This window comes from Habropoda laboriosa, unplaced genomic scaffold (assembly GCF_001263275.1).
Source record: "Habropoda laboriosa isolate 0110345459 unplaced genomic scaffold, ASM126327v1 scaffold200, whole genome shotgun sequence".
Lineage (NCBI taxonomy): Eukaryota > Metazoa > Arthropoda > Insecta > Hymenoptera > Apidae > Habropoda > Habropoda laboriosa.
This window is the reverse complement of record NW_017100306.1, coordinates 86,711-112,358: the sequence shown is the minus strand read 5'-3', so window position 1 is coordinate 112,358 and position 25,648 is coordinate 86,711. Positions and strand designations below refer to the sequence as shown.

Sequence of the window (25,648 nt, the reverse complement as noted above, 5' to 3'; positions counted from 1 at the left end):
TCTCCTATATAATGCTTAATAAGTCTCAAACTAAACCGAATATGTTAATAAAAATTATACGAGAATGCAGCTAAAGGAGTTATCTTTTAGATGCATGCAGTTAGGTAGTTGAATGGAAAGTTAGTAAAAAGCTATGAAATTATTGAAAAACCGTGAAGGTATGCGGTATCGTTTCCGAGATCCCGTACTAAAATTGTTAATAACTAATTATTGAAAGTGTCTAGTGTATTAAAATCTATTTGTAAAAGTTGCTGAAGGTCCACACTTTATTCTTCAATCCTAAAGGTTTACAAATTCATCGGAAATAATGAGTTATTAATGATTTGTCTGGGAGGCGGAGTTTAGCGGCCCGCAGGCCAATAAGAAACGTTTTCTCTCTATCCTTCTCGCACAGTAGTGCGTTCCTTGTCTAATACCTCTGTTCACATTCTGTGTTCCTAGTAACAACCCATTAGTTCGCTTAGCCAAGCACGAGTTGGCGTTACTTTACTTTTGAAAAATTTTCTATCCTTGTCTACCGCTATAGGTTTCCTTGTCTTTCTTCGCTATTGCTATCCTCCTCATCCCTATTATGTTTAATTGATACTTATAATTAAATAGTAATTAAATAAAACAGTAATGTACTTCTGTAATAATTGCCTAAACATTTTTTCTCATTGCTTCTACCTTACACAATTTATATATAATTTTGCATTGGAACATTTTATTTTATTTAATAAGAATAATACGCATCGCTTTATTTAATGAAGCAAATATGCAAGTGTATCCTATGTAAGTAAATGTATAGAAAAAAATGTATAAAATCCTTGTGCATAATAAAGACTTTATTCAGAGCTACACAAATCAACATCCCTTGTGGGGATCGAACCCACGACCTTTGGATTAGAAGTCCAACGCGCTATCCTCTGCGCCAAAGGGACTTGCCGTAACGTCTTGTCTTACTATACTTAACAACCAAAATTCTATCATACAATGGTTTAGCTTATACTGTGTTCTTATTACACGTTTGAGTCTATAAAACAACAGAAAATAAACCGAGAAAGATATTAATTTAACATTCAAAACCCAAAGAATGAAACGTATTTAATACTTTATCTTCATTTTCTATTACACTGATCTCAAAAATATTTAAAACATTAGAATATGAATAACATTAAACGGTAGAATACTATTTTTAAGTATGTTAGAACATGGTATTTAAAATTATCGCATACCATTGTGCAGTAGATTTAGAAGAACAATAGAAAACTCGAACGAAAATAGAAAAATGAGGCGAGGTGGCGTTGGCCGTTGTGATTAAAGTGTCTGGGTGAGTGAAGCTCTGCTGATGATCGCGGGTCGAATCCCCCGGAACTTTATAACCTATGTGGTACCCAGACGTTTAGCCAATCCCCGCAGATGATGTGCGCGAAAATTTTTTCACCACCAAAGAAGGACTAAATGAAACCAGCTATCGCTGGCCTAACGATTCAAACTCAGACTTGGCTATCCCTGGTCGCAAGGAGTTTTGCCCTTGGTCTTCATTATTAGACATTAAAAGCACCTTTTTTAATATCTCAACGGATATAGTGACGTTGTGAATTACGTAAAGCCTAAATGGGGTGGTCCCCGAAGCAATACTTTTTTTTACACAAAAAGCTGTTCTTGAATATGTTACATTTTGTAAGAAAGATAGCATATGGTTTTGCACTGAGTTTATTTTTAGATATATGTATGTTTTTATAGAATAAAATAGTATTGTAAACTACTAACATGAAACTAGTCATGTTTGGTGCGATGTTACGCAGAGAATTCGTTGCACTTGGTGCAAGAAATATTTATGTTTCCAGCACTTTTTTTTAGAAATTTCACTGTTGCAATAACTATGTCGGATAAACTTTCTTCAAACGTTTTCATTCAATTGCTTTCTTTTTACATCCTCTAGTACTTTGAACAATGCAGCTCCTTTATAATTGACTGGAGTCAGTGCAAACTGCATAGAATGAGAAAAATATCATGCTGCTACGATGGATGGCATCTTATTTCGATCTTATGTAAAAGTAAATGTTACGTAAAACCTATGGAGAAATGGTTGTTATCAAAGTCGCAATTGCAGGTTGAACTAACAGCCAGTACAAGAAATTCACAAAGCTTAAGGTGGCAATTTAACCCAAATAATTACAATAATCACACACTGTAGTACACCGTTGGATTTATAATGAATAAACGGGTTTATTCATCGGAAAAAAAATTAAAATTTCTCAAAAAAGAGTTTGGAGGGTCAATTTTCGTAAAAAACTGATTTTTTTCAAACAATTTTCGCACAGATTTATAGGTCTCAAGAAACGGTATAACTTCTGTTTCAAAAATTTTTTTATATAAGCGCTTATATAGAAGAGCCGGTTCGGATAGAAAGGGTTGATATCTCCCTTAAAGTGAAAAACGGGCACCAACGAATTGCGGCTAAATTCTTAGGAAGGTTTAATGAACACTTGCGCAAGGTTTCATCAAAATCGGCGTGTATCAATCACCGGCCTTCCCTTATCAGTCAAGAAAGTCTCCTTGTACCTCGTTAGAATTCATTTAGCGTAGTATAATTTCAACAGAGAAGGTAGCAAATGAATAATATTTACGTTACTTTATTTGGAAACAGAATTTTTACTATTAGTACAATGGAAAATGATTAACAGTCGTTTGTTAATAATTAAACTAAGGAAAAGGAATAATGTAATAGCAATGAGATAACAAAACTTTCCATAGGTACAGTGTATCTAAGAATTCAGCAAAATGTCCATAAACAAAGATCCAAAGGCAAAGTAACAAGTTAGTTTCTGGTTTAAAAGCAAGTAGAAAAATCGTTACTCACAAAATTTTTTCCATAATGGAAAATATCTGCTTATATTTATATTTGTTTGCTCAATTATTAACAACTGAATGTAAATTGTTTTTCATTTTTAATAAATAACATTCACAATTTTCTCTGTTAAAATTATACAACGCAAGATAAATTCTAACTGAAACAACGAGAACAATTCTAAACATATTTGGAGAATATCAAAATAATTTTTGAAAAAAGAAAGCAATCTTTGTCCTTTTCAGTTTCTAATCTTAATAATTAATCCAATGTAGTATTCAGGTTGAATATACAGGATGAGTGAATAAGAACTAACATGTAAAATGTAATTCGTTACCTCTTCCTTGCATCGAAAAACGGTTTAAATGAATTGTGTGGCATTAGAAGGTGTACATCATTTTTTGTGCATCTGATATTTTTTAAGATTTCAAAATGACCTCAATTTTTTGCACGATCCATGCATCTTTTTTTAATGCTGCGTTGTAGCAGATGAAAAGACGAATTCAATGACCTGTAATAACTTGGCCTACGGTTGATCTTGAACCTCAAACTGAGACAAAGTATTTAGTATAGATACATAAAAAATATTTAAAAAGTCTATTTGCATTCATCTGATGCACCTCTTCTAATGCTGCCGAATTCATTTAAACCGTTTTTTCTCTATACAAGCAAGAGATAACGAGTTATTTTAAATATTAGTTCTTATTGACTCACAAGTTGTATGATTAATATTAGATTTAAGAAAAGCGTAGCTTCAGATGAAACATTTACTATATAGTTCGTATTTTGTTAGATATGGGAAAAGTTCGATGACGTGTCAATTTGAGAGAAATCCGAAACCGGGGAGTGACAAACGAAAAAACATTATTAGACAATGTTAAGCTACAACCACGATGAATACACTGACTTTGTCCGTGTTGCAACGGTAATCTGAATTGTTTTAACTTCGCATGAAAATTACCTATCAGAATAACTCGCTGACAGAGTGATATAATGGTAGACGCGTGTCGAACCAATCGGGAACGAGATGAAAATCAATGTAATTATAGGAGAACCAACGAGAATTCGTTGAATATGCGCATGCGCCTGAGCCACCTCTAATTTCCTGTACACGATTTGTGTCGTCGATATTATTGCAAACACGGTGATTTTCCTTCGCAGATATACAATCGTGTTAAGTAAAGAAGCGTGCGTATTGTAATTCTCTGGTCGCGTCACTTCATCCTCGATATATTTTCAACTGAAATATAGAGCGCCTAGTATATTCCCATAGAATAGAAATAAATAAGTAAATAAACAATAAAATTGTATGTACTGCTTCTTTTTTTTTTTATAGCATAAGATCTGAAATATATTAAATCGTCCCATAAGTTCGGGCCGAAAGCGAAGAGCATTTTAATGAAAATCCAAGGAAATTCTTATCTTATCAAATAAAGAAAAAAAATATAGGAAAAAGTTGTGGAACGAGAAGGCGCTTACTTTCTTTTTTTTTATCAAATTTAAAGGTTCGTTGGAAATATTGATCTAAATTAGAAAATTTGACACGGACTTATAGGACGACTTAATGTGCAAGAGTTAAACAAAAGACATTACAGAGACTTCGCTTTTCTTCTTCCTTCAGTTACACGTGTATTTGTACATTTATTTAAGCTAATTATGTTCAACTATTTACTATCCCGTCACGTGGTATACACTGTTCGTAAAAAATATTGCAATACCTTAAAATTGGGGTTACACGAATCTGAAAATCATATAAGCTTTTCGGGCTACTCTGAGGAAAAAATGACATTTTTCCCTTTCGATGCTCTAAACAATATACACATGTAAATTTTAGATTTGTGCCCTTTGGTTTTTCAGGTGTTGCAATTTTTTTGGCGAGCGGTGTATGTTGAATTTATCAGAGTACAACTTGTGTGATAAAAATGTAAATCTCTCTTTCTTCTTATTTTACACTCATACTCTAAAATACCAAATTCTTCTCCGGATGACCAAATATCAGACGTGAAAACTGACTGCTGCAACTACTACAGTTTATTGTAATGTTAATTAAGTTAACAACCGAGAACAATGATGTTCTGTACGATCTTGAATTACATCAAAATAGTTGTACATCATGAGTGGTGGGAATACAGTTCGTTATAAACATTTCTAATCACGTAAGATGGTATTTAAAAGATATCGACAATAATTGAACAGACGATGTCCTTTTTTGCCATTGATAAGCATCCAGAATATAAATGTTTCGAGGTAATGGTAATGTCGATATAACACGTGAATAATATTAATTAAAAATCTTTTTACGCAAATTACACAAATAAACTGTCTACAAGCATCCTATTGCTCGTTCATATTGCGACAGCACATAAGTTAAATATTCAACGGAATTTCTCTGCGATAAATTATTTACTAAAGACAATGTCACGTTCATATTTCATATTTATGTAAACTACGAGTAATAGCCTTACAACAAAGGTGTTTTTCCATTGAAAATTTTTGAAAAATAAACATTACCGTAATAACTTCATATATCATTATAGCGAAAATGAATATGAAATAATTTCTACAGATTTGAAGGCCTATATATGTCTACAATAATTCCTAATTGAATAGAAAATATAAACATAGCCATTGGTATTTAACATTTTCCTATTTATTTGAAAAACGTAACAATGCTTGCGAAATAATGATAATGCAATGCGACACAATTAATTTCTTGAACAATAAATATTCATCTTATCTTTTATACAGTTCATTATATTTTTCGAGTTAATTCCTACACAACACTTTTAAAATATGACATTTTCTAAATAAAATTATATTTCAGCTATTATTACCAATATTGTAGCACATGAAAGAATATTTCCTTAAATGCGATCTGCTATAGGCTGTTATTTGTTGGGTCAGTATTTAAAAAAAATTTTAATCGGTAATTTAAATAAATGGTCAGTACTTAATATAAAGCATCAGTACGTAATGTAAGTGTTCAGTATTACGTCGATTAATACAAAAACTGTCAGTATTTTCATTAAAATATTAGTAAACATAATAATTTGTCAGTATTTTGAATAGATGGTCAGTGACCGAACACAGTTGACCAAAAAACAAATTAATACCGACCAAATAAACAGAATTGTACTGGCAAAATGCTATTTAATACTGACAATTAATTATTTACACTGACCAAAATATTCATTTTTACTATTTATTTAAAAAAATACTTACCAAACAAACAGAAATGTTCATATAGCGTGATTTAAATAAAAAATATCGATATTATATCGTAGAAACAAGGAAGACCAACAAGAAAAATGAACGGATAATACGTAAGTATGAATTCGTACGGCTCTTTCGAGGGTGGAAAACCTCGACTGATGGACGAGAAAAGAATTCCAATGTAGATTGTTCAATGTGCAGTTGACCGTAAATGCACAAGATACTGAGAGATTAATATTCATGCTCTTCGCAGACCTCATTCGTGTCTAATGGGGAAGATTACTTACGGGAATTATTTTGTAGACGTATGTTAGAACGTGTATGAATGATATGCATAGATGTATGTTGCGACTAAATACCGATACTATTGGAAATACCGTTCAATAGCTAAATAATTCATCTCGTTAATTTATAGAGAAAATGTACTGTCGTCGATATAGTTTGTGGTATTTATTTATGCGAATAATTCATTCATCGAACTTATTCATCGAAGCACTATACAAAAGTGAAATCGATAATGAAAAGATATTTAAGGAAAAAAATAAAATAAGTTTGCAGAAATTAATATAATTCCTATATCAGAGGTAATATGTATGTATATGAAGATTTTATCAAATTTTACTTTTTTATTAAACTCTGTTCAATAACATTCCTTTAAATTCTTCGTACTATAGAAGTAACATCTTTAATAAATTAAGAAATACTATGTAATTTTATTTAAACACTATGCGACATAAATGGGAAAAAATGCGAAAATCGCGATTTTAACGAAGTATGCAAGGAATCATTCTTTTGCGGCGGAAAATTACTTTGATTTTCACGCTTCTTCTGAAAAGTCAGTTTTCACGTTTCTTCGCTTTCGGAATATAATTTCGTAAAAGTTCGAGTTGAAGCAAAACTTTATACACACGAATTATTCAGTTTTTTTGTCCTCTATCACCCTATTGCAAACAAATTTATCCACGTCGCGTATTTTGCACATTCTCCACAAAAATACGATGGGAACTTTTGCATAGACCTAATATTAAAGCTTATGGGAGAGAAAAACATAAATAAGATTGAGCTAGATTTATTACAAAAATGATCAACATGATGATAGACGGTACCGTTAATAATTTTCTTTCATCGATTAACAAGTCTAATGTAACAATCTGACACAATCTATATTATAACCACTCTAATATAACAGTTACAGGTAGAATTTACTATGTTGACAAACTAACTTTGAAACATCAAGTAGATTTCGCATTTAAAAATCAGAAAAATATATACATCCACCTAACATATTACATTAAGTATCAAACGAGATATTTAAAAAATGATACTCTTTTGTATTTCATCAAATCGTTCGAAATAAGAAATTTTTTGTATGTAACAATCGTTCCTATCTCTTGTCGTTAAGTATTTATATGAAAAATAACAAAACAACTCATTTGTTTAAAAAATATGCGATATGGACAAATTTTTTAAAAATAAAGTAACAAAGCACAAAAAACTGAATAATTTACATCTTTAAAGTTTTGCTCTACCTTGTATCGCTACAAAATTATATCAAAAAGCGGAAAAGCGCGAAAACTGAGTTTTCAGAAGAAACGTGAAAAATTAAGTGATTTTATGCCGAAAAAAAATTGTTCCTTTCATACTTCTTTATATTCTACATACACAAAGTTTCATTAAAATCCAAATTTTCGGGTACGATGACTTTCTTTGTTAAACGTACTCACATTATGAATTCCTACATTTTTAATCGTAAATGCTAAGGAGGATGTTAAAAAAAGGTCAATTTTGGCATACGGCCGGAACGAAAAATTTTTTTGCAGCAGGATTCTACGCACCCTAAGGAACGAAAAATGTAATTGTCATTTTTCCCTGAAATGATGGGAAAATTATGAGAAATGCCGTTCAAGGTAAGAGTATGACCATACTTATATTCCGTCTCGTTTTCTTCGGACGATGGTCTGTTCGTAAATTAACCACTTAGAAACTCATATTGAGTATCATTTACAAAGATTGTTGTACATTGAATTCTTTGATGACACGATGCTTAATTATTTATTCTTGAAGTGATAAAAATCATAATAAACTATCGTAAATATAATAAAATAATCGTCATGACAGGGATACAATAAAAAAGTAAGACTCTGACAGAATTTGCATTTCTTAACTGTGTATCCACTATGAAAGACAGAGAAAAAAGTATCATCTTACATATCAGTCTAAACATATATGTACATGTATACAGTGCTCTGTCGAATTACGCGTAGGTTTACAGACGTCGACTGTGCGCGTAGGTGGAAATCCGCGTAGTAGGGAACCATCCCCCGGTTTTACGGAAAACTGAAGTCTGATCATCTGCACTGCGTGTCAATTGTCGTATATTGTCGTTAGAATAATAACAAACGAAGTAGGTCGTGTGTAAAGACTTAGTTGTTTACTAAGAGACAGTGTTTTTCCAGAAAAGGATAGAATATGTATATATCTCAGGGAGACAACAGTAAAAAAACTAATTTGTTGTTGTTTCATAGCTATAACACATCTTATTACTAGAAAAATAAACTTAGGAAACGATAAAACGAAATTGTTGCAGAAACTAATCTAATTAGCTATACGTAGGCTCTCCTCTATTTTCAATTAACTCCATCATTCGATTGTGTACGTATATGTTATTACGTATACGCATACCGTGAGATTGCAACTGTGTAGCTCGCAGAGACACGCTTTTCGTTTGATTTTTCTCCCAAGTTGAGTTGTTCGTTGTGTACTTGAATCCGGTGCACTAGGTTCTTGTATGCAGCGGCACTTAATTCACACGAACGAATATGCTAAGTACGTAAATTGATTGGAAATCCGCGTATAATCGAAAACGCGTTGTTCGAGCGAGCACTGTATTCCCTACAAGACTATAATCGCCGTTCGTCGTGGCACTCGTTCGACAGCCTCGTAAACACCGACTGAGGACGAGTCGTCCTGCCTCGCTGTACGCTCGCAACTGTTCTGGGAAAAATTCTAGACCTTCACTTCTTAGAACTCGTCATATTTTTTGCGAGCCAAACATAAGAAACGCGAGCCTGGGTCGCTGTACGTACATCGAGCCAAACATAAACCTAGCTGTCCTTTTGAGAGTGAAACTATCGCGAGCTGCTCTCGAGAGTATCTCTCGCGAGTGGACACTGCGTCTGAGAGCATCGTTCAACTCTCTGAGAGTTACGACTCGAATAAACAGTCGCTTTGCAAACACGAAGCAGTTTCGTATTCTTGACAGAACTCTCGTGCGAAGTTATAAGTATGGTCATACTCTTACTTTGAACCGCATTTCTCATAACTTTCCCATCATTTCCGGGAAAAATGACAATTACATTTTTCGTTCCTTAGGATGCGTAAAATTTTTCGTTCCGGCCATATGCCAAAATTGGCCTTTCTTTAACATCCTCCTTTACTATTCTTCTTAGAAATGAAAATATTCATATTTTACTTAATCATTTTTACCATTTTTTATTTAATTACAATTACTATTTTTTCATATGCCATGAAAATAATTGTTGATTTATCTTTGTAAATGTGTAATTAGTAAATATTTAATTGACAATTATAATTGCTAGTAAAGTGATTTTCCTGATGAGAATCAGTAACTTGTTCGTGCCTTCAATTGAAAAAGAAGATAAAAATGCGAAATATTCAGAGAACAAAGAAGAAGAAGAAGAAGAAGAAGAAGAAGAATAGTGTAAAACAAATTGTCAAACATATTGTTTTAATAAATTTGATATTTCTACTAATATTAAATCAGCATAAGCGTTTGAAAGAAATTCAAGGCACTAATGTTTTATAATGTAAAAATATTTAGCTACGTTCGCTAATTACGACGCTGTTGCAAATAATATTTATTGTGAATGTTTCTCTTTTAGTGTCCGTAAACTTCTGCTGATGCCTTTTCGCAGAGGGGGCGTTACAACGACGACAACAAAATTATCTGAAGCTGAAGGGATGGGGGTGGTAGACCACTGATAGTGGGGAACCATTCACGGGGTAGGGAGTACGGGCACCGAATATCCCTTCTCTCTATTTTCATACTAAGCATGAAGCGAGAGAATGGACGTTGAAAGCAAACTGATTCAGATACGTGTGCAACCTCGTACCGATACATTCAGTGCTCCATCTTTCAGTTACTCTATATGCGAGTGGTTCTTGTTTGAAGAAAAGTGATCTGGCGATTTAACTTGTTATGTGAATAGTAATGCACATGTGTGTACATATGTACAAACCCGTACGCATGCGCACAAACGTACATTTTCCATAGCTCTAGCATATTTCTGTGCACTTTCTAAACAACGTTGCTGTGACTCTGACACTCGTCGAAAATTGTCGAAGTGTAAACAACTCGTGCATCTGACAATGATAAAAGATTGAAATTTCGAATTGTTACGCGACGTTTCATCTCCATACGAAAATACGTCAAAGTCATTTTCACGCAATCATGAGTTTAATGATAATCAGCTTGAAAAACACGAGAATAAAAGTTCTATGCAGGAAATAAGGATAGCAATCGTTTGATGCCAGTTAGCCAGGCATTTTCTTCGTTTATTTTATTCTCGAAAAGCCGACACACGTCGGTAAAACTTGACCGGAATTAAATGTCGACGAAAACACAAGGACCGTCATCTCCGAGACAATTTTTTGCGCGAATTTATGGACATCTTGAGGCGAAAAAGTTTGACGGTAACGACAACAATGATGGAGAAAGATCTAAACCGAAATCGAATTTTGACTTTCCCTCCAATATTATTTTCTGCAATAAGAACACGTTAGATGCGGACATCTCATATAATTCATCAAACGATGAAATCACACAAGTAAGGAGTAATTTGTCTTAATAAGAAAAATCGTTGTTGTATATTGTTGTCGTTGTTGCCATTTTCTGTTTTTGTCGGGAATTGTTGAAAATCATTCTTAAAACTTCAAACTTACCATATCCTCCTTCGGTGTCAGTATTTTCTCCCAGTTTTCCTGTGTATGAATTTAAAGATACACAATTTGTGATTAATCATAGCAATTACAATAGGCAAATGAATTCAAGGACATAAATTGTATGCAATCAAAATTACAAGTTGTAAAATAGTTACGAATATTTTATAGTGTAAAGTTTGTGCTGAAAATAATATTAACCCTTCAGCCGCGTGCTATTTTCATATTTTTCTGTACGAAATCGCGGGCGAAAGTCGTGTCTTCTATAGGTTTATCGTCAGGAGACATCTTAATGCAATACAAAAAACAATACACATTTCTCAGAGACATAGTTGGTGAAATAACGTCTCCCTTCAAATACATATTAACAGAATAAGTTGAACGCGATTTCGGCGTCGCCCGTGGCCGGAGGGTTAATGGTATTACTCAATTTGCTAGAACATTTGAGCTGAAAAACACTAACACTTCATTTGTAAGGACTGTATCGTTAAAATCAAGGCTCCTGCACCTTGAGCTAATCGACTAGTATTTATTATTAGAGTAGACAGGATAGATACGTGTACTGGGACATGACAATTTAACACTGTACATGATAATCTGTTGTATAGGTAGTGGATGTAAAAGAAAGACCCTCGGGACGAAGTGAAGAGCAGAATACCAATAAAACAAACGCCTTGTCAAACAATGAGAAAGAAAAGAATTCGAATTTCCTTAATTTAAGGTTGCCGCTGTTTCACGAACTTCATTCTAGAACGGCCAACCATCCTATACACTTGACTCAAGTTGCATATCCGTCTGTGTTTCCGCCACATTTTTATAATCTGCCATACTTTCCAACTTCGCAACATCATCTTCAAGGATTTTCAGCTTTCTGTGAGTATTACTTCAGTCTCCTCGTTAATAATTCTATTTCAAAGAAAACTTATTCATTCAAATAACTATTCCCGGGAAATTTGTACTCCCTTTAAACTTCTATACACGCGGCTCTTTGTTCTCTTTTGAATAGCGCACTCAAGAAAGGAAGTAGAAAAGTAGAAGTATTGCAGTACGTGTGCAATAAGATAAATCGACTGATTATGAGAGAAATAAATTATTGTTCATTTTCCGTTGAGTGTCGGGTAAACTGATTTGTTGAAAATAGTTTTTTTACGTTTCTACATACACGGTGTTTCGATGAAGTACAGATACAAACTGTACAAGCGAGTTCCTCACTGACAGAAATAAAAAAGTCTTACTCAACGTATGGCATGAAATTAAGCGTTTCAGATATATTGCATTATAAATGGTATAAATAAGTATTATGTATAGCTCACTCGTATGTTTCTGTTTAATTTATTTGTTGTCATGGTAAGTAGCACCTGTCATGAGGTGCTATCATTCACGCAATGTGTAAGCAGCACGATGATCGCAAATAAGTATCATGCGAGTAGTATGTCAGTAGTCATCGAGTGTACATACACTGCCGTTCATAAGTATTAGGACACCTATTATACTCGTACAGAAAATATTAGGTGTAAAAATGAATTCTTTCCGACTGGGTGCACATAATTGGATTTAAAACCACCGAGTTTTTATCGCGATGGAATTTGCAAGCTGCCAGAAAAATGGCAAAAGGTCATCGACAATAGTGGAAATTATTCCGATGATTGATCTGTTTTCATTCTTTTTAAATAAAACTTCGACTGTACGCAAAAATCGAAAAGAATTCATTTCTACACCTAATATTATATTTTTTAACAACATATTTAAAAATCATCGAAATCGTAATTATCTTAGTTTTAGTAATAGTATAATTTTTTCAATCCATATTCAATCTTTTTTACTTTTATTGCTACAGCCCCGCCACTACAAATTCTTACCTTCCACCACTGATTATATTATAGAGTTGCTTACTTTTAATATGCCACACTTGCAAGGAAAATGCGACTTCTGATACACTTATCTAGAAAATGTCAATTTGCGAAAATTAGGAAAGGAAGCGCAACAAAAAAGAGTAAAATTTAATTATTGCCTTTTTTTTGTAGAACTTATGATTCGAGTTACGCATGGAGTATGCGTTATCTAGTGGTAGTATTAAGGTGATAATGTATCAGTAAAAATATGTACGCTCCTTACACTGCGAGATTCCAAACTGAACAACTCCTTTTTGAATCTTAGTAATTTTGTAACGACTGTTTAGATTTTGTTTACATTCGATAAGTGTCCTAATACTTATGAACGGGAGTGCATATCGTTAATATATTGGACTGTTGCAAATATAGTTTTCCATACCATCTTAATGAGAATTTTTTTTATCAAAAGTGCATTCTACTACGCACAGAATCGAATAAAGAATTCTGACCGAATAAAATCTAACATTAATCTAATCGAAGAAAGATTTAGTTCGTTTACGAACTAAAAGCCGGAGGACAACTATTTCTGAAACAAGACTTTTCTGTTTCTTTCAACGAGTTCCATTAACTTGTGTAATTTACACCAATGTTTTCGAAACACCTTGTGTAGGCATGTCTTTTATATATTTTATCATACGTTCACTTAAGAATTGTAGTTTTTGACACATTTTATATTTTATACAAGTCGACGAATCAATATTATAAGTACGTATATATTTCTCTTTTGCATTTAATATATAACATAAAATGTAAGATAAAACGTACCAATGGAAAACTTAATTATTATTCAAGTGTAATCAACTGGTATTTGCATAATTTAGCATTATTAAACGTTATCCGATACTAAGTATATCATAAGCATGTCTGATCAATATTTTATGAAATAATACTTAAAACGCTTAAACAGCAATCTAAATTAACTAACAATAATTATTTAGTATTACGTTATCCTTTTTCTAGTTACCACCTTTTTCAACTACTTGTTACGATGTGCATTTCACATACACTTTGAAAATCGTTATTTAATAAAATAGAATTTCAATATTTAATGTACTTTAGAATTTTTTGAAACAGAAAATTCTTCTACCATTTTTCTTCATTTCATACTAACGATTGCAATGAATAACGCGATTCATTACTTTATTATATCTTTGTTGAGTTTCACTTTTAATATTACTCCTTACGAAAATTTTTGTTGATAGTATTAAGATACTTTTATGCATTCGTTGTTTTCTGTGCAAGTAGTAATACGCCAAAGTCTTTCTGTAAGGAACGTGATTGCATTACTGGAGATTCACCGTAAAACTTGAAAAATGGAATTATTTGATCATTAGCTTATCTCTAAATTTCTTTTTACCATCGTACATCCTTTTACATATAACGTATATTTATAAATTATACAATTGAAATTAAATTGTACTTCTTTATTTGCGCCGTTAACAAAATCACATTTACATTAATCTTTAATATTTCATCTACTCGATCCTCATGTTGTATCCAAAACATGTATAAATGTCTTTTAAGATGGATATGCCACAGTTCTCAATGTGAAATTCCCTGCGTTCACGATTGCAGACATGCATATACTTTTGAAGAATTTATGTACGAAAGGTGGCAGTAAAGTTTCAAAAATAATTAATTTAAAAATTTTCTCTTGAAAATTAGAAAGCTGTGAGGCCATTGCCTTCAAAATAGTCTCCCTGAAGCTGTACACACGTATTCCAAGGACCAATTCATTGATCGTAACATTTTCGGAATTTGCTTTAACATTCGTGTTATATTAGATACTTTAAATTTCAGAAACTGATTAAAAATACGTTCCTTTCGTAATCCCTTTTACTCGAAAAACAAGTCACACGGAGACAAATCATGCGAATATCGGGGTAGTCCAATGTTACGATCGATTTTGAACTTAAAAATTCTTTCATTAGAATTTCACAAAATTATTGTGAAAATTATTGCACACTTCGTATACACCATGGATGTAATAATGAAATAAATATTTCATTCTTATCAATGCCGCATATAAATACACGAATGTCTTGGACCATTTTTAAAGGGCTGTCTTACTTTTTGGAACTAGAAACAGATTTTTGACAATTTCTTTTTTTGTTATTTAAGGACACTGTAAGTAGCGATCTAGTTGGAAACTGCGCGTATTCTTAAAAGGATATTAAAGCAAACAAATTTTTTTCACAATTTGTAGAAAAGTCAGAGATGTAGACCTCGTTTGATTTGATAATTTAGATATGTTACTGTAAAAGCCCGAATGCCGGTAAATGTTAAGATTTAAGGGAAATCCTAACATTTGCCAACCAATGCCAATGAAATATTATGAAATCAATATTTTTGCGTGTTTTTACCGAAATTAATTGGCAAATCTGAAGATTTACTAAGATTAACCTAAGTGCAGAAGGTCAGAGTTATCAGCGGTAAATCTTAACTTAGACCAATGTAAATCGGTAAATGTCCGGAAACACAGATTATTACGTTCACATTGTAACTTTTTAATCTTAGGATTTGCCGGAAGAACCTAACATTTTCCGATATTCCGGCTTTTACAATAACAGATATATCAAATTAAATAATTATAACTTGCAAATGCTATCTGTATATAGTGTTAAAAATTGGTCAATTAATATGAATTTTAAAATTCTGTTCTTTTAAAATCAATATTTTATTGCAAAATATAAAAAATTATAACATGCTACTCACAATTATCGGCCATTTATACTTTAAAGCACAATCATTGGTCATGCATTGATTTAGGTTTTAAAGTAAGTACATTTCAAATGTTGCATTTGCTGATACATGTTCAGATTTAGTTACGCCTTTTAGTTGCCCGTATCTGTTCCTTGTTGTCGACAAATTTCTAGCAATAAGTCACATTATGCACCAACGATTTAAGAATTTTTTCTCTTAGTACAGCTTCTCCAATCGAATTTCATTTATCCTCGGCAAATATAGCGTTAGAATCCTTGTCTATCGAAAATTCTCGTTTGGAACATATGCAGGGTGTTCCAAAAAGGCCGGAGCCAAACTTATACTTACTACGTGGTAACGAGGCCAAGTAAATGAAAAAAGTTCGTATAAACTTATACCCGAAAATGCTTTATTCAAAAGTTATAAGCGTTGAAAGATTACGGGCATTTTACAGAAACAGAAGACCAGCTTTGGGAATGTATTCAAAATGCATTTACTACTATTTCTAATACAGTAGGAATATTCGAAAGAGTTTGACAATTGTTAGTTCGACGAATGGAAGCTTGCATTCTCGCAGAAGGAAGAAATTTCGAACTTTTATTATAACTGCCATAACAATTGATAAAAATCTTAGAACGCTTATAATTTCTCAATAAAGCATTTTCGGTCATAAGTTTATATGAACTTTTTCTTATCTACTCGATCTCATTAACATGTAGTATAAGTTTAGCCTCGACCTTTTTGGACACCCTGTATGTAGATACATATTTAAACAGAAATAATAGCTAAAGACGAACTGAAGCAGAGAAGACAACAATATAGTATTCTTCTTCTTATTATCTCTATACAGAGTTTATAAATGCTTGATGTAATTGATGGATCAAAATTAATATTTAATAATTGATAGTTAATAACATGAAGGTAAAGTATGTTCCTAATACTTTTCAAATGAAACAGTTTCATTATACGCAATATCTACTGACTACAGTATTGTGATTATATGTATATTAGTTAAATAATTTATACATAGAAATCACTCCTATTGTATCATTATATCCTACAACACGTACCTACAACAATAATAAATAGTCAAATCATTGCAGATCATTTTGTTTGTATAACAGTTTAAATTATATTAAAAAATAAATAAGTATTTGGATTCTTTTTCAGCAGTATTTTTTACGAGTATACATACACTTTGTTTGGTAATGTCTAATACGTATTTTTATATTATACACTGCTCGCCAATAAATTTGCAACACCTAGAAATTGGGGTTGTACAAATCTGGAAATCACCTATGTTTTTCAGGCTGCTCTGAGGAGAAAATTAGGTTTTTTTTAATAAATAAGATCTCTTTAAACTAAATTTTAAACATTTGTACCTTTCAATGCTCCAAACAATATATGTAAATTTCAGATTTGTGCGATTTAATTTTTAAGGTGTTGTAATTTTTTTGGCGAACAGTGTGTTATATGATATGTACGTATATGTTGATGATAAATTAATATTTAATCTCTTCCATAGTATACCTTTTTCTACCTACTATATCAATGTAAATATTACAGTCATACGTATAATCAGTTTACCTAGGTACTTAGTTTATCTTTAATGAAATACTTAAAAATAATTTATCGTTTTACTCTCCATATTTCATGTTATAAGATACAAAGTCAATTAAATTTCGTCAACAATATTGTTTTTTTTATTTACTCTCTGATTTATTTTTACTTTCCATACTTATCCATAAATATGGAAATTTATCCATAAATCGCATAAATTGAATGTCTAAGACAATATAAAAATTACTCTGCAGGTTAAACATTCATTTCTTTTTCATATTATCGTACATTATTTTTTTTAAATAAATAGATTTACTACTTTGTACACAACATTTTGTTCAAGCAACATTATATAATCTTATTATATAGAGATTGTTAAACTACGAAATTTCTAATATTGATTCTAATTCTTGCTATACCAATACTTTTCTTTTATACTGCAAAATAGATTCGTTAATATTTACAACCCCATGGCTATCCCATAATTTAATATATATTTTGAAAATATAAATAATTTTGTTTTGATTTAACCGACGCTTAATAAGAATAAGTGTTCCAAATATCACTAGAGTGTAAATACACAGAAAAGTAGTCAAATATTTTCTCATCAGTGCTATCAATCTTGAACTGTTGAAATATCAACATAATAAAATTCTCTTCGTTAGTTATAATTCTTTAATATTATCATTCAAACGTATAATTGTACAGATCCCAGATTGTATAAACAATTTCATATTGACTAAATATAACAAATAGAATGCAGTGACACTATTAGTATACACTTACAAAATTTGTTAAAAATATCGGTCAGTTTGAAACAGTATGCCGTCATCGCAGTATGAGATATCACTCATATAAAATATAAATTTCAGAGCACGTGTAGAATTTAATATTTGATCTGTCTAATTTACAAAACTCTTTAAAAGTTTTTCTTAAACGTAGTTTAGTAAACTTTAATCAGTACTAGATTGCGTAATCAATTGATAAAACGAATTAATATTTGTTCTTATTAATATTATGTGATGTAACATTTACGAACAATACAAGTTCATTTTTATGATATAAGTAATCGTGTCCAGTATTTAATATTTGTTTTCAGTACTTTTTAAAATTTAAACACTAAAATAGATTGTAACTTAAACTTATTTGGTATCCATGAAATTCTATTCACTTCTTTTTACAGTATTCTACACAAGCTAGAACTTCCTTATTAATACAAAAACATTTACAACTTAAATGTAATGGTGAGTTGATTTCATTATTAATATTATTAGTTTGATGTTTATGGTTGTATCAGCTGAAGGGATTATTAGTGATCAATATAACAGTAATTTTATACAATGATTAAGTATAATTATCATCACTAATTTATTCAGAATTATCTATTCGTTTCATTTTAAAACTTTGTTTTAAACATTTTTCAAGCAACAACGTTAATTCTTAAAATAAGGTGTTTTAGCAAAAGTTTTTCAATCTTACTATTACACATAAACTGTTTGTGTATTTTTGGAACTAAGTTGGATTCCTATGACATTTATAAGGTACACTGCCGGTCATGTGTTATTAGTTTCGAGGATCTCTGTACCTCCTGTATCTTGACGTGCCATATATTCGTTGGTGTAGAGAGGTTTGCTCGACGGCAGGAATATTTTCAAATGTTAATAAACAAGAAACAAAGGCTCAAACAAAATTTTGTTATTCTTGATTTTCATCTTATACTATCTTCTAGAATCACCCCCTGCATTTTTTCCAAGGAATAGTCGAACACCTTGTCTGTACATATGTGTACGTCAAGCAACCGTAAGGCGGCTAGGTGAGTGCCTACTAGGCCTGATCCAGATAGCCGCATGAAAATTGCTTACTTTTAGCGTAGACTTTAACCCTTTGCACTCGAAGGCCCTTTTTTCTATAAGGAAGTAGCAAAAATTAATGTAATTTTTTAAAGCTAATATTTTTATTAGAAATTGATTCTTTCAAACTATTTCACTGCTGAGATCTGCTGTCTTGGAAAATATCATCCTTAGAGTTGCCTCTAATGGTAAATATAATGTCGCTTCTTAGTCGCCTCTCGAGTGCAAAGGGTTAATTGTTAATAAGTAAAAAACGAAGTCACAAGTGCAAACAAATTTCTTTTTATTCTTGGTTTTTGTCTTATTTCCGCTTTTAGAATCACACCTTAAAATATCTCTCAGCAATTACCAAATACCCTGTCGAACCCCTGTTGAAATTCAGTTTGAAAATATTTTACCGTCATTTATAGTATTGTTAAATATGTTTTATTCGATTGTTTAATATTTCCAAAAAACGACAAACAATTCAGATTTAAGAATTTAATTTGACTATTATATTAACTTTTAAAATGAATATGACTGCCGATCTATACTCTTATACTGTACATGCATTGAATGTATACAAATTGATTGTTACAAATTGTCACTACCTCTGTTTAGAAATGAATGAAAAATTAATTGAAGGATTTTCTGTTTACAATTTTTGCACACTTTTTAACACTCCCTACTTCGATAATTTCATGTTAATTTACATTTAAACAATTTGTTCTTCGTGTGAAGCTTGTTATTGATAAGTGTTATTACACTAAACACGTACAATCAACACAATACAAGTATACACACACATTTGAGTGGATTTATCCCGCTTCGCCACCTCGTACCGATATTGTGATGAGATTACCGGGCGCAGTTGGCCGCGTCTCAATGTAAAATATACCTTGCTATATTTCCACAAACCCAGTGTTACTCGCCTGCCCCTTAAGCCGTTGTCATGACAAGGCGAACTGGAATCATCAGTGCGTTAAATAAAACTGAAAATACAATAACCGCTAAGCTTTTAAAGCGTCGTTACTTCCACCTCTTGTAAATCAATTTGAATTCGTCTTAATGTGTAATGCTGAAACGTACAAGTGTTGCATAGATATAATCAATGCGAAATATATTTGTAGAACAGTGATGAAACGTTTGAAAAACAAATGACGAATAAAGTAAAAATCGATCTTATTCTACGTAGATATATCCGTTGACAGTTTCGCTATTTTTTATATATTTAAGGGGGTATTCTAGTCTAGACTTTTCAAAAAAATCGATTTTATTTTTTTACACTTTCTGAAAGTAGACATTTGCAGAAGTATAACTGTTGAGGGATTTTTTTCGAATTTATAAAATCGATGGTTAAAGAAGACGAGATGTAGTCCGTGGTCATAAGTATTATATACCATTCTTGTGTAACTGGTATGAGAAACTTTAAACGCGTTTTTCTCGAAACCATGTTTCTCTAAATGGCTGACGTGATATCTCAAGTTCTAGTTGTCCGATTGACTCCAAATTTTACATACACCTTCAGTGGATGTGCCGTTATCGTCTGAACCAGAATTATGCCAAAATATATATTTTTCTGATTTTTAGAGCCTCTGAGAGACGACAAAATATCGACAAAATGGATACACAAAATTCAAAGTGCCGCCATTTTGTAAATTTTCATTATTTTTTTTTCATTCTGGTTCACAATCACATTCGTACTAATCAAGAATCCTTTTGTAAATTTTCATTATTTTTTTTTCATTCTGGTTCACAATCACATTCGTACTAATCAAGAAACCTTTGGTTTTTTCATTTTGGATAAACAGAATGGGCGGAATCGTGTCAGCTAGTAGGACACTTTTTTTTTTTTAAAGGGATCGCACTGAATGATATATAATTCAGACAGTTTTGATTATTTTCACTTGAAAAAATTTGCGAACTTTCTTGAGACATGAATAAATACGTATGCAAAATGCCGATACTGAGAAACTTATACTTTCCTTACAAAAAAATCCCTAAGAAGGACTAAAAAATGACACTCTAGAATAGAATACCCCCTTAAAAACTTATAATTACGTCTCACACACAAGGTAATTGTTATTTTGCTTCTTAAATAAAACTATTGAAATAACCAAATATAATATTCACTGCATATTAAAGTTAGATCTCCAAAAAATGCACTCCCAAATTGTAATGAAACTAAATCTCGTAAAATATACAATACAATATGTGAGTCACATTATTCGATCACCCTGAATAATTTTGAAAGTGTGTGTTCTACGAACAAGTGTTTTATATGTTGTCACATGCGTAACAGATATCGCTCGGGTACCGGGTAGACCTTTTAGCGCAATAAGGGAAACCGGCAAAAGTTTCGTACCCGAGCACAACTTTCCACAAAATAATATTCTTAACCTAGGATTTCTGGACAGTTGGTCACCACATGGGCGAGAAATTGCAAATATTGTTATTTTTTAACATCTGTCCCGGCAATCCATTTCCAGGACAATTTATAACATTAAAAAAATCCAAAATTTCTCTCTCCATCACCTCATAAACCACACCGATAGCCAAACAGCTGCACTAATCAGACAAACGCATATTCATCTCCACATGCACTTTTGCACCAATAAGAAAACAGTACGAACTAATGTGAAACCGTTTTTAGTCCAAAATTTCTCTCTCCATCACCTCATAAACCACACCGATAGCCAAACAGCTGCACTAATCAGCAAACGCATATTCATCTCCACATGCACTTTTGCACCAATAAGAAAACAGTACGAACTAATGTGAAACCGTTTTTACAAACATTATATACGTATAAATGAACATTTCTACTGCTAGCAAAACTAGCCTTATCGGTGAATTTGAAATTGCTCTTTTGCTGAACTTTTGATGAAGATTGATATAATACGGATGAAATTTGCGACGAGCGAGAATTTGATACACTGTTTCTGTTGACCCCAGAGTGATGCTCCATCTGGCATATACTAATCTGACGGTCATGATTCACCATTGCAAGAATGTTAATTTTATTGTCTCCAATAGTTACAGACTTCTTGCGACTATATTTACGAACAATGAGATTTCCGGCTTCTCTCAATTCTTTACACAATCTTTCGAGCATTCGGTGTGAAGACTACCTACGGTTCAGGTATTTTTCAGCATACTCTTATGCCGCAGCAGAAACAGAGCAGGAATCTTTGGAATTAGTTAACTCCTTACGCGGAAAACACGACTTTATTGGTTTTATGAGTTCGCTTTCAGCACAGAGATTCGAAGAATGATGAATTACAATATTTCACGTTTAACCCTTTCTGGTCGTAGTGTTTCGACGCAGATGTAGTTAACACCCAATCATTTATTGTCTGACAAACTAATGAATTTACTTAAACGAATTTATTTCATTATTTTATAAGAAATTGAGTATTGCATTTTTGTATTATTACGTTTTATATTCTTTTTACATGTGATATTTTTCAAAACAGTCTCCAGTATGTAACCCGGGCTTCCGTGTGCAAGTGCTACAGTGATACCCACTCTATCGTCTTTGGTCCTTCTGTCAGTTGGAGCAGACCATGCAGAATTTACTTCTGTCGCTTCATTTCTGCGTAAAATATGTAGTTCTCCACTTAGCCGCACTTCCGTATCGGATGTAAACCGCCTGCCATAATGTTGTGGCCGTATGTCACAGAATGAACCCGATAATTCTTCTATCAAGCTTCTTACAAACTGCACGTCGCTCGTAAAAGTCCTGTTATCTCTTTTACATGATTCTTTGTACATTTGTGGTTACATTTGAAACCACACGCGTATAAATATGTCAAGAGTGCCATAAGACAGCTGACAGTGGAGCAGTGTGAGCTATAAAATAGCCAAACACTTGAGCCGGGAGATTCCCGGACTACGACCGGAAAGGGTTAACAGTAAGTGTGACATTAAAAGGCTAATTAGCCGGGGGGTTTTATATGAGCAAACAGGGAGGGGTGCCGAGTGTGGTACAGGGAGAGGGGACGCAGTCTCGAATCTTCTAATGTCACCAATGGCGCGTTATCGCTAACTGTCGGGGCCGTGTGCAAAATGCAACCAAGGTGCACATACCCCTTGATGTTAGTTGAGACGGTCACCATGTCCCGGGGGCACTCTGAGGTCGGTAAAGTAGGTGTCTGTTTGTACGACGTTGCAATACAAAGCTTGTGGCCTAATTGAATTTTTCCTACTTTCTCCATTAATAAGAAACCTTATGATTACTGAATAAGAAACTTACTAATACTGAGAGATTTCGAAAATTTGACAATGCCATTTCACGATATCTACTATTTATATTTAAATCCAAAATAGGTTGGAATGGGTTTCATAATAATAGGACGAACCAATATTGGATTCAATATGCACGAATCTTCTACATCTCCACCTGTAAAGAAAGTATTACCACCATTTTGTCTTTCTTACGACCAGCTTTATACGATTGACTTTTGAAATAAATAGTTTCCTGCGGGCGATTCTTCCATTGAAACCTTCTTTACGTAAAATCCGACCAACTGTTTCAGTCGATATTGTTTTATTAATTCTTAACGAAATACTTTTGACTAATTCTGGTACACTAAGCTTAGGATTTATCTTCATTTACTTTACAATGTAACGCTTATCACTTACAGACAGAATTTTTTTTCTTGCTCGACCTGCTTTGTTCTGCAATGTGCCTTCGTATTTGAATTTATTTATTATTTTCTGTATTGTTGACTGAGTTCTACTTATTATACATACTACCAATTTTGCGTAAACTTTTACCTTCACAGTATAAGTTTATTACTAATTTTCGTATTGAAATATCCGTTTGTCGTCTCGGAGAAGTCATCTTGGAAATAATTGAAAAATTTGATCCAACAAATGCCAATCTGTCTATTCAACAATTGAATCATATTGTTTAGACATCTTCAAACTGTTTCTCAACAAATAAGTGCTACCATTACATAATTTTTATAAAATAAAATGCTCAATTTTGTTTCAGTAAAATACCAGTATTTTTACATTTTCAGTTAAATATAAGCAAACAGTTAATGTTATTTAAATAATTTTTTTACTAATCGTTCCCTAAACTATACGAATAAATATATATTGCATTTTTACATTCAAATATGTATGTTTTTACCCATTCTCCCGCCAATTTTCGTTACCAACACGAGTGTACGCTCAATTCTGCGAGTGACTGTACATATGAAAAAACTGTTTAGGGAAAAGATAAATTGTTCGAAGAGATGAATAAAATGATAAGAAGAAGAGTCTCTTCAAAGTCATTTTTTTCGAGATGTTAAGGTCATCGGTATTTTTGCAACTGCTACGGTATGTTTTTTTCTATATTCTTACAAAGCATAAAAAACAAATTCAACAACTTTAACGTACCACTCCGAATATTTGATATCGAGATATTTTCATCTGAGAATAAAGATATAACAAATGCTCAAAGTGATGACCGCGTTAGCTTCAATATATAATTGAACTAACAATACGGTTTCTTCCGTTCAACAATTAATAACACTAATTAAAATAAATAATATGAGGTTATGCTTACATTTGAAGAATTAATATGTGTCCAGTAACTATAGGAAATATTCTTTACCTTGAAATGGAAGCACAAGATACACTATGCACGTACATATACAGCACACACAATACACACAAATCATTGAAAAACAATCACTGTACATTACCATATTCACATACCATAAAAAGTTCATATGAAAATGTGCTCTGTTTAATCTTATACACAAGTTATAGCCGTTATTATATTCCAATAATTCTTAACGACAAACTGAGTTATATAATATAACTGATTCTGCTAAACTGTTTGTGTACAATGCTCGATAGCTTTTTGATTTCTTTCAAGTAACAATTCAATAATTTGTTGTGCGTTACAAGTGATATTAAATATTGGGAATGCTCCCGCGTGCAGGGATCTCACATCGAATTTGTGGCGACCTCTACTTCCGCTCAGCCGTCCCGCCAAACAGTTCGTTTCCAATAAATTGGCATCTGCTGGAAAATCGAAAGGAAAGACGCTTTTCCTTGTAACGCTGAAAAAGTGTCCTTTGCTGCAAGCAGAGATCGCTAGGTTTTTAATTTTTTGGTGGATAACAATTTATTGGAAACGAACTTTTTCGGCGGGACAACTGGGCGGAAGTACAGGTCGATACAAATTGCCGTTAAGTGCCCATCTGCCGCCATCTGCCCGCCACTGTTCCAAAACATTTCTTTCTACGCGCTACTCAGTTTTTGTTCTATGTGTCACATTAGTGAGAGTATGTGGAAATCTTATTTGGTTTGATATTGCATTGTTACTTGGTGTGTGTTAGATAGTGTTTTTGTATAGTTTTTGCCGTATTTTATTATTTTTTGCCATATTTAAGTTTATTAAATACTATAAATACGCTATGGAATCTCGAAAAAGAGGGCAGACGATTAGTAGTGAAGCCAGAAACATTGTGCGACAGGTAATAAGAAAATGTGATTTAGAAGCAAGAATGGGGCAATTTCTTCATAATATCAAACAAGCCAACTTTCGTGCATCGGAGTATACTGGTGCTTCTGTTTCTACAATAACTAGGATTCGGAAGGAAGACTCAAATTGTGGAGAAAACGACGTTTTACCAACGCCAGGAAAGAAACGCCCA

At 32.5% G+C, this 25,648-nt stretch overlaps 1 protein-coding gene and 1 non-coding gene across 2 annotated transcripts in view; one reads left to right on the top strand and one right to left on the bottom strand.

Moving 5' to 3' along the window:
• Window positions 1–847: 847 nt before the first annotated feature.
• Window positions 848–920, bottom strand: Trnar-ucu. Its single transcript has one exon. It is a non-coding gene; the product is annotated as a tRNA-Arg (tRNA).
• A 9,754-nt stretch (window positions 921–10,674) lies between these two features.
• LOC108574006 (homeobox protein rough) overlaps window positions 10,675–25,648 on the top strand; it is a 42,332-nt gene continuing 27,358 nt past the window's right edge. Inside the window, exons 1-2 of the mRNA XM_017936504.1 lie at window positions 10,675–10,893; window positions 11,614–11,878. Of these exons, the coding sequence (XP_017791993.1) occupies window positions 10,675–10,893; window positions 11,614–11,878 (484 nt within the window). The remainder of the gene's footprint in view (window positions 10,894–11,613; window positions 11,879–25,648) is intronic.